The sequence below is a fragment of the Pollachius pollachius genome (assembly GCF_949987615.1).
Source record: "Pollachius pollachius genome assembly, chromosome: 13".
NCBI classification, from domain to species: Eukaryota; Metazoa; Chordata; class Actinopteri; order Gadiformes; family Gadidae; genus Pollachius; species Pollachius pollachius.
The window spans coordinates 5,058,911-5,069,757 of NC_136946.1; the positions used below are offsets into that span (position 1 = coordinate 5,058,911).

General features: G+C 47.2%; 1 protein-coding gene across 2 annotated transcripts; it reads left to right on the plus strand.

Annotated features, from left to right (window-relative positions):
- The first annotated feature begins 698 nt into the window (after positions 1-698).
- Positions 699-9,138, plus strand: zc3h12ab (zinc finger CCCH-type containing 12Ab). 2 transcript variants are annotated; one of them, XM_079749946.1, is made up of 6 exons: positions 699-859; positions 1,089-1,657; positions 5,421-5,560; positions 6,621-6,855; positions 6,973-7,073; positions 7,454-9,138. In XM_079749946.1, the coding sequence occupies exons 2-6, from the start codon at positions 1,257-1,259 to the stop codon at positions 8,470-8,472; spliced, it is 1,896 nt and encodes a 631-aa protein (XP_079606072.1). In that variant the 5' UTR covers positions 699-859; positions 1,089-1,256; the 3' UTR covers positions 8,473-9,138. The 2 variants fall into 2 exon arrangements, with proteins under 2 accessions (XP_079606072.1, XP_079606071.1); XM_079749945.1 differs by having other exon boundaries at positions 1,107-1,657.
- Positions 9,139-10,847: the final 1,709 nt, after the last annotated feature.

Here is a 10,847-nt window from a genome sequence, read left to right on the forward strand (position 1 = left end):
ACGCCTTGCGTAAGACATATCTAATTATAATATGACATATCTGTATCGCAATGGAACAATCCCCATCTCCAACACCCCACCGGCTGTGCCACGTTTCCCAGGTTAATACTTTAAGTATGGGTTGTCAATCTCCTGGTTCGTTTGAGGACAGACCCCTCTCGGTCGGTGTCAGTTTGACTGACTTAGTAAAGGGTATTTTAAGGATTTTTTCCAAAGTGACTGGATTATGATTTTCAGACTTCAGATCCTTGACATTAAGGAGCAGGTAGGGGTTAGGGGGCATCTTGCTCAGGGAGGCCTACAGCAGGTAGAATGAGGAGACCTTTCTGTTCTCAACGTTCGAGCACTGCGCTATCCTACTCAAAACCCCTGGATATAGTGTCTCTTTGGGTATCTTATTGGGTATAATGCCATCAACAACACCGTATTGGTTTGTGTGTTTGTTTGTGTGTGTGTGTGTGTGTGTGTGTGTGTGTGTGTGTGTGTGTGTGTGTGTGTGTGTCTGTGTGTGTGTGTGTGTGTGTGCTTGAAAGTGAGAGTTCACATGAGTGTGTCAATACCCCCTGAAAAGGTCTATAATAATATCTTCCAGCGTTGTTTTCTTAAAGGCGTTCCTGACACATGCGTAACGGCCCACCCTCTTTTGCTCCGGTGTTCCTTCTACCCTCATTTACTTCTGTCGCTCTCACACACTCATCTGAGATCAAGAAATCATCGCCGACGTGCTCTTTATCAGATCACAAAACCGCGTCGGCGTTGGGAGACTTTCAGACCCTTGCGTGCGTGTGTGTGAGTCGAAAAGGACGCACAACAAAGACGTCGCCGTGTAGCCTATAGTTGGATGGTTATAAACATTACGGTAAGTTTCTAACATTACCTCTTAATACTGGAAGGTATTGTTTGTTTATCTTTAGTGTTTATTTACATATTTAAGACCCGGCGTGTGAATAGGTAGACGAATAGGCTTCAAAACCAACGGACGCATCCCATGTTTTACTGCCTCTAATAGTGTTTAAGGTGTGAATGTGGTTTATTTCATCAGTATTTTTGAGTCTGGTAGGTTTTATGATGTCTTTTCTTTATTGAAGTCCATTTGCTGACTGCAGGTGTGACACATTGACGGGACGGTCCCAGACAAACCAACATGATCGATCGCCGTCACCCTACAGCAGCACCGGTGTGAGGATAACACTTCCCGAAGGACAGGAGCAAGGCAGGCATGTGCTGAACAACCCCGGGTCCCCCGGTCCAGCTGAATGGACGTCAAGCTCCACAACCCCGGGTATGGTACCCCAGGAACTCCTCCAATCAGTGACCGCATGCACCACGGCTCCCCCGCCTGCTCCCCGGCCAACTCCCTCCTCGTCAACGGAGAAAACCAGATCGACTTCTTCCGCAAGCTGGGCTACTCCGCGGCCCAGGTGCGCGCCGTCATGAACAAGTTCGGCGCGGACACGGACCGGGTTCTGGGGGAGCTGGTGCGAACGGGGGCGAGCCCCGAGGCGCACGAAGGAGAGCCGGTGCTGACCAGGACCTCCAGCCCCAGCAGCAGTAGCAGCAGGGATCCAGAGGGCCCCGAGTTCCAGGAGGAGGGCGGAGAGAGCCTCGCCGAAGCGCTGAGGCCCATCGTTATCGACGGAAGCAACGTGGCCATGAGGTAAATAAACCAATATCCTTTTCTACTTTTGTGCTTTGCTTCAACTTGATTTCCCTCATGCTAATTCCTTGAGGTACATGGGAGAAATATAGAGTAGGCCTATAACAATCATAATAATATCTATCACTTGTAAATTCACCAGCCTTTTTTTTTTATTTTTTAAATGTAGTAGAAACAGGCGGTAAAGTAAGAGATCACAACCAACTGAACCAAGTGAAACGTTCCTCGACGCAAGGGCGTATGATTTCTTGTAAGGAGAGGTCCTCTGCGTCTTTCTCATATATCGCATCATCTCTCCCCGTCTTCGTTTAATGCGCCTGCACAGGGCCGCTGCTGGCCGTTTCGGTGCCCTACGCGAGCAGGGGGCTCTTTTTACATATTAGTTAAAAACATCTAATTTGCCGAAATTGAGTGGTTGTACAATTAAGAAAAAACAACGGTGGGCCTCTTCATAACTAATTTATATATTTTTTAATTCAATAATGTAATAATTATTATTATTATTTTTTTTACAAAGCTTAATTTTGGTGCCCCCCCCCCAGGTACTTGGTGCCCTACACACTCTGCGTTCTCTGCGTATAGTGAGCGGCGGGCCTGCGCCTGCATCACCTTCTCTTCCAGGATGGTCAGCAGCTCACGGTTTTCACTGTCTTATCTGGTTATCACTGGTTATCATTTGCTTGCTACATCCTATATAATCCAGATAACCCAACAGACACACGCGTGCACGCACGCACGCACGCACAACCAGGTCACTATTCAGCGCATGATTTGAGGAAAATAGTGAAATGGCAATTATAAAAACAACAATTGTAGGCTATGCAACAGTATTGCGTAGACTTCAATAGAATGAACACGCCCTTCTCCAGCTAGAACTACTCATGTTGATATCGCTGCGTTGTCTCTGTCTAGAGACAACGGAAAGCGTCTAATCGCATTTACATCAAAATGAAACCGCCAATATGTGTAGGGTCTGGGAGGGTAAATTGGGGTTCTAGCTCAAGCCGGCAATTTACCTCGGGCAGTGTAAACGCGCGGACCGGGGAAAAGGCGCGCATAAGACAGTGGCAGTGTAAACACGTCTTTTGAGGCAGATCTTTTTTATAATTGAATAGGTGGACGGAATCCTTGTCTTTGCTTACCAACCAAAGGTGTACAATTGGAATGGTGCTATACTAAATGTTTTACTGCATATGCATCAGCAGACAATGCATCAAACAAAGTTAAAGTCAGACGTGCATCAAACGTTATTTCATTTAGTGTGTGTGTGTGTGTGTGTGTGTGTGTGTGTGTGTGTGTGTGTGTGTGTGTGTGTGTGTGTGTGTGGGGGGGGGGGGGGTGGGGGGGGGTGGGGGGGTGGGGGGTGGGGGGGTGGTGTCTGGGTAGTGTCCCCACCAAAGCTCAGACCAAACCTACGCCCTTACGCACAGTCCTCTTACAGTGTCCACAATTGTAAACTACATTCAGAGATCTTTAATTACTGCTATCCGCTGTATGTATTGATCATTCATCTCAATTGCAGTTGGCGCTACAAGCCAATGTTTACTTGCACGATAGGTGGCTTTCAATGGCATGATGTGCAGTTGTATCGCAACTGTTACTCCGGTTAAGAGTGATAGCCTACTTTAAATTCATCACACAGGGATCCAAACTAAAAAAAGTATGTCTTCAAAATATGGATGATTAAAGAACACACACCCATTTCTAATAATTATAGGATAAAAAAATTGGCCGTAGGCATGGGCATAACACACCCTCTACCCTAAAGAACTCTAATTACGCTTTGCCTAATAACATTTGCTGTATGTATGACTCAATAGTATACACCAGGCGTATGACGCAAGCACTACAATGCCACCACCACACCATTAACTAAAATTAACTGATGTATGAAGGGTTTTAATGTTTAAACCAAGCACACATGGCAAGTCGTCCTCTCTTTCATACGTTAAGTGTCGTTGAAAGCAAACACCTCGTTGTCTGAGATGCAATCTGTGGGAATTAAAAGAAAGGTTGATAATATACAGTATATATATATACAATATTGTCAGTTTAGCATCAGTCTCGTCGTTTATACAAACGTTTACATCTCACACAAGATCCATTACAGAACGGACCCCAAATGTGCACCCCCCCCCCCCCCCCCCCCCCCCCCCCCTACTATCCGTACTGTCAAACACTCACACAAAAACACTCTGTCACGCTGTCACTCACCCCCCCCCCCCCCGGGCCTTATCCTCCTCATCTCGGCTCAGTCCAACTAACACACACATTAACACACACTCTGTCACCTAGGCACTCAATCGATCACTCTGTCACTCAATCATCCCCGCCCGCAGCCCATATCCTCCTGCTCTTTGTCTTGGCACGCAGGGACAGGTACGTCTGTGGGCCTGCCCAACCCCTCTGCTCTTGCCGGTATGCAAATCTCTGCATGCAAATCCGTGTTCCTCTCTCCTTGTCCTCTTCTGCGTCAGCGCCGTGTGTTCTCGCGGGGAGCAGCCCTGTCTGCGGTGAGGCACGGGAACAGGCCTGACCGCATTGTGTCACGTTGTCAGCTCTCACGAGTCGATGCCACCCGCCCCGGGCAAAGAGCTCCGCCTCTTGGCGTGGTTGACTAGGGTTTGATCAAGCATTTAACCGCAGCAAAGCCCTGACAGAATCGGGCGCGTTCTTCTTCCCATGCTATTGACAACCTGCGTCTTTGAACTTTGTGTCCCGGTCGGGACAGGAGATGGAGGAAGGCTTTGGTCTGTGGAGGGTAAACCGCTACAGTAGAGTCGTGTCTTTATAATATCTTTATGAACAGTAAAGTCATGTCTTTATTTTCTTGTGTAAGGTAAAGGGAGGAATGTTTGGAGACAACTTGAATGGCAGACACTTTTAAAAGTACAACCCAGTCCATGAACATTGATTATTTTTAAAGTATGTTTCGGAAATTGTTAAAGGGGACATATTCTACCACCAGGTGTGAGTGTGATTAGCCTAACAAGTCGAAAATCTGCCCCATATGACATCACTAGTGGGCGTGTCCACCTAGATCTATGCTGGATAGATGAGCACCGTTTACATCAGTCCACTGGGTAGGCTGGTGGACTGATCTATCCAGCACAGATCTAGGTGGACACGCCCACTAGTGATGTCATATGGGGCAGATTTTCGAAACGGCTTGTAACGGCTAATCCCACTCACACCTAGTGGTATAATATGTCCCCTTTAAGAAATGATGATTGACGGAGTCATTTAATTCTTATTTGACTAAGACACACAATTCCCAAAATATAACAATAATAAAAATAAATGTTATGGTGTAAAACACGCTCTAGGATATATTCCTACACTTACTCCAAGCCTTTTGTGCACTTTGTTAATAAGTAGGGGTCATTCTGCTCAACTTGAACTTTGAACTTGAACACTATGTAACATCACCAAGGAAGACAAACAAATTATTTTAATTATATTTAATAAAAACCTGGGCTTATCCAACCTACAAGAGAACAGGTTTTACCCTTGAGTCATTTATGAAACTACCATTTATCCAAAGTGACTTATAGTGGATTAAGATACTCCTCACGTATGGGATAGGCTTCTAAGCCTACAGGCAGGAATCGAACACAGAACCTTTCTTCTGGGAAAACTCGCCACAGCCACTACTATACAAAAGGGTTGGCTGCAATGGAGTGTGAATTATTTGGACCAAAATTTCCCCTTCCTTAATTCAATGCAATTTTGCTTCCTCCAATCTTCCCCGTCACACTCTCAGCCACGGGAACAAGGAAGTGTTTTCCTGTCTGGGGATTCAGTTGGCTGTCAACTTCTTCCTGGAACGAGGCCACTCTGACGTCATCGTCTTCGTGCCGTCGTGGAGGAAGGAGCCGTCGCGCCCAGATGTCCCTATCTCAGGTGAGCCAGTAAAGAGTAGCAGCAGCCTCCAATAGGCCTACTTCAGCTAGTAGCCATACTTTGGATCCAATATGGCTGCCAGGTCATACCGGAAGGTACTTCATTAATTCCAGGTGGGAAATATTGGTGTCACAGAGAAAAGCACAGAACATTTAGCAGAAAGTAAAGAGAATCAAGGGCGTAGGAACCGGGGGGGATATCGGAGACAGGCGCATTTGTCCCACCTAAAAATTATACCGGATCTGTCAGGTTTCCGATATGTGTCCCCCCCAATGTTAAACTCATTCCTACGCCCCTGAAGAGAATCATAGGAATTTTAAAGTAAATGCAAATAAAACCTCACAAACATTACATTGTTAACGTAATGTTATATGCTGCATTATTGAAGTGTGTTTTGGTGTCCAACATCCTTCAGTCATATTGGACCTGCCTCACTAATGCACGTATACATATTCATTTTAGCGTGTGGGTCGTTGTAATCAGATAAAACATTATCTCAACTCTACATCTAAAGTAAAGGAAATTAACTGGGTTTTCACTGAGGAAATTGTCTGTCAGGGAAGCACAAATGGGAAATTACCCATGAATCAATCTTATTTTTATCCAGTATATCCAGTTTTTTTTTTTAGCTAGAAGTGCTTCTGAAAAGTGCAATCTGTATTTAACAGCCTATGCTGGAAAAGTACACACTATTGTGAAACTTTTTGGTCTGCTACCAAATCATAAAAATATAAACATTTGCATTAATTCCCTTGGCGGTTATGCCCTTTGGCAAAAAATGAAACTGCTTTTCAGCAGTGAGAACGCTCACAATATGTGAGTTTATTAACATATCAATGTTCAAGTATAAACTTTAATTGTTCAAAGTGCAGGATAGTGTAGCTAGGGTGTTCAACTCCTTGCGCAACGTCACTGGGTTCGATTCCCCTAATGTCGACCTGTAGTTATCTCTGAGCACATTGCCCTAACCTCCAACCTGCTGCTTAAGGACATGAATCTGAATTCACTGTAAACATTAATAATAAAATCCATTATGTGAACCCCTCTTTGGACCGTGAAGACCAGCACATCCTGCGCGACCTGGAGAAGAAGAAGATTGTGGTTTTCACGCCGTCTCGCCGCGTGGCGGGGAAGCGCGTGGTGTGCTACGACGACCGCTTCATCGTGAAGCTGGCGCACCAGTCGACAGGCGTCATCGTGTCCAATGACACGTACCGCGACCTCCAGGGAGAGAACCCCGAGTGGAAGCGCTACATCGAGCACAGCCTGCTCATGTACTTCTTCGTCAGCGACAAGTGAGTACTGCTCCCCTCAGACCTCCGAATGAAAGCACAACGGCCTATGACGGAGTACGTCAGTCATATCCCGATTCAGCTTGACGTGACGTTTGCGGGTTGGATTTCTCCCGTCAGGTTCATCGTTCCAGATGACCCCCTTGGTCGCCACGGTCCCACCCTGGACAACTTTCTCCGGAAGGTTCCAAAGATGGCCAAGAAACATCCCTGCCCCTATGGTGAGGACGTGGTCATACAACGGTTTCCTCTTGGTTGACTAGCATACCGTACAATATTTGGTGATGAGGTCTTCATCCGTTAGCAATTGGTTGTGTTGAGGACACCGACACTTGGTCGTTCTCAGACAACTGCTATTCTCTTGTGAGTACACCGTGTACTATTTTCGTTTATATGGTGCTTTTCAAGCCACTCAAAGGCCTCACTCAAGAGTCCATTACGGGTGTGTAGTAGACACCTGGGTGAGGCACGGCTGCCAGGGGTGAGCAGTTCACCACAACGCTCACCCCCTGGCTGGCTATCCCAGTGGAGAGGCGAGGAAACAGAGGTTTTGTGTTGGTGTTCTGGTGTCAAACCTTCACGTGCGTTTGTCTTCATTCAGGGAGGAAGTGCACCTATGGGATCAAGTGTAAGTTCCTCCATCCAGACAGAGGCCCCCAGTCCAACCTGGCCCTGGCCGATGAACTGCGGGAGAGGGTCAAGTCCCCGTCGTCTCACCACAGACCCGGCTCCCTATCCTCTGGAGGCTCTCTGGCCTCTGGGTCGTCCCAGTGCCTCTCCCTGGAGGAGGAGATGGCTCAGAAGCTCTCCCTGCACCACCAGCCCAGCAGCGACTCCAGGAAAGGCCCCGTGAGTGAAAACGTTGTGGTCAAAGGAGGTCCCCAGAGCGGCAGAAGACAGCCACCCAGGAAGGAGAAGGCATGCCAGCCGCCTCCTAGTGACAGGGAACCCCTGAGGTCCACTGGATCCCGGGTGCAGCTGGACTCGGGACTGGGCTCCATAGAGAACCAGTCCACCGACGTCTCCTGGGAACATGGGGGCTGGCGCTATGGGGAGGGCTACGGGCTTAGCCACCCGGTGCTAAGCCAAGAACCCCAGTACTACCCGGCTAACATGCGGCCATGCAGCTGCCGCTCGCACACCCCCCCATCCCAGGCGAGCCCCGGCAGCACCGCCACTCCCCACCACCACCCCCACCACAAACCTCACCATCCTTTTCAGAATCACAGCATGGGGCCGCCCGCCGGTGCCCACACCCCAGACCCGATGGCCTACGGCCCTCCCCGTTACCTCGGATACGGTGGGACCCCGTATCCGATCAGCCACCCGACGGACCTCCAGAACAGAACGGCCTTCCAGCCCGCGGAGGCGCACTATTGGTCGGGTACGTACTCCCCGGCGGGTCCGTACACCTTGCCTGGAGAAAGGCCCGCCCCCTGGGGCTACCACCAGCACCCGGCGCCCGGTGGCGGGAGGGAGACGGTGAGGAAGAAACTCCTGGCCATCTTCAACAGCCGGCTGGTGGACCAGGCCATGGAGATGTATCCCAACATGCTGGACCCCCAGGTGCTGGTGGCTGAGATCATCATGCTGCAGGGCCAGGACCGGGCCAGGAGATAGGGGTCTCAGGACTCGGGACCCTGGTCCTCATCGGATCCACAGGCCGTATGAGCCTCGGTTACAAAGCTGTCGTTTGTTGTCACTGTATCGTGGCAAAATGTGTTATGTATTAGCACTGTACACGGTTTCCACTTGGAATGGATTTATGTTTTTAACTATATTAGATAACAGGTTGCCCCTCAGGGAATGAGGGCCATATGAGTCGACCGTTGATGCAAATTGTATCTTTAACTGTGTGCCCATTGCCAAGTGGGTTTAGGAACTCCTTGGGGTTCAGGAGGAAGGAGGAAGTATTGTTGCCCAGTCGAGGAACGTTTGAAAGGGTTGCCTCACCCATTGACACATTTTAAATGTTTTGCGTTTGATGGATAAGCTAGTAAAGTTGAGTCCTCTTTATTTGTATAGCTATGCTCCAATGCCCCATGGGACATTGAAGCTGTTTGTGTTTGTGTTCACTGTGTATGTAAGGGCCCTTGCCCTTGGATTATTTGTAATGTTAAATGTGGTAGCCTCAGTTTCAACTAGGTATGTTTTTAGCTTATTTAGTTAGTTGTACGCATCGTGGCTGAACTCTGTGAACCCCTGGAAGTCAGGACACAGTGTCCACACACCTGCACAATCTCACCCTTATATGTTCCCGCAAGAGGCGTGTCCGTTCAAGTATGCTTTCTGCTACACACACACAATCCCCCCCCCCCCCCCCCCCCCCCCCCCCCCCCCCCACACACACACACACCTCTTTAAATATTGTTTACTCCTATGACTCTTCTTGAATTCCAGTTGTGACAACCACCTCTTCTTGGGTTCCTACATTCTGGTTTGGTCCTGTCAGCATGTGACCGGGCCTTCCTTACTACAGCAGGCGTATGCGTTGTTTTTGTTTTTAGAACATACTCAATAAATGTTGATACATTTATTTACAGTTTTTTTTAATTATATTTTCTATTAAATGTTGTCAAATTTCATTTTAGTTTGTCAGTTGTCACTAAAACGTAAAAGAAGGAAAGAAAGAGATAGAAGTGCCTCAGCCAAGCGATGGGGTAGTGGCCAAAATAACTGAATGGGGCTGACTCATGCAGGAACTATCCTGTTCAAACTGAACAAGATTCAATTCGATGTGTGTGAGGCAGAGAGGTATGGGACTTCCCCCGATGACGCTTTTCTTCTTCAACTCCCTTTAAACATTAATGGGGAATAATTCTCCCTGCCTCGCCAAGTGAGCTGCCAAGAATAATCTTGGTCCAGACGGAGTTACCAAACCACGCAGAGAAGAGTTTTGCTGGCTCATGTGGGATGTTCTTGAACGAGTGAATGTAGAGATGTTTACAAGCACACATTTCAAGTCGCTTTAACCTGAGTGGTACCTGGAACACACGCCGAGCAAACTAGGGAAGGACACGAGAAAAACAACAACATCTGAACGTTAACCACAGCTAAACGTTTCGCTTGATGAGCTTTGTGTTTCCTGCGGTGTTGCAGTACTCTCCTCCCTTAAATTAAAATATACAAATTCCTTACAACAGACAGACACACACACACACACACACACACACACACACACACACACACACACACACACACACACACACACACACACACACAAACGTCACACAAATCATTCAGAATCCCTCATCAGCTCATCCTGCTTTATTCACACATTAATTTTTTACCGATGAACTCTAACACCATCAAGATAGGCATATCAGATAGGCTACAATCTGGAAGCACCTTTCTCAAACTGAACCCCCTCACCTTGACAAGTAAATGCTCATTAGGATATTAGTATTTGCTTGATGGTACCTTGACAGTAAGCAAAAGGGATGATGATATAGTTAAGTTAATTAACTGCAGTATCCCATCCAAAAAATCCCAAACTAGTAATTCTATACCTGAGGCCTGGTCGCACAACTATTCAGCCAACCACAGACATGCGCTGTGCTCGGTCGCGTCTCAAGGAGGAAGTTCACTGGGAAAACGCTTCCTTGATCCCACATGGCTGAAAAACAAACAAACAAACAAATGAATGAATGTACAACCACACGATGAATCATTTAGAAGGTAAGAAATTGCGTACTAATTTGTTTCCTACCAGTTTTGCATTAACGAGCACGCTTCATGTTGGCGTTATTCCGTCCAGAGACGTGCAGAAACAGAAGCCGTTTGGTTTTTAAGTTTCACACAGTCGCACAAACTCGCTGTTTATTCAATATGTTGTGTTTGTCACAAACAAGGTCACACAGGTATTTCTACAACTAGTAGTGAATAGGTAGTTGTAGGATACACAATGATAAAAGTATAACAGTGAACAGGTGAAATAAAAGTACTAGTATGTATGAAATAAAAAACACAAAATACACAATAATAATAATACAAGT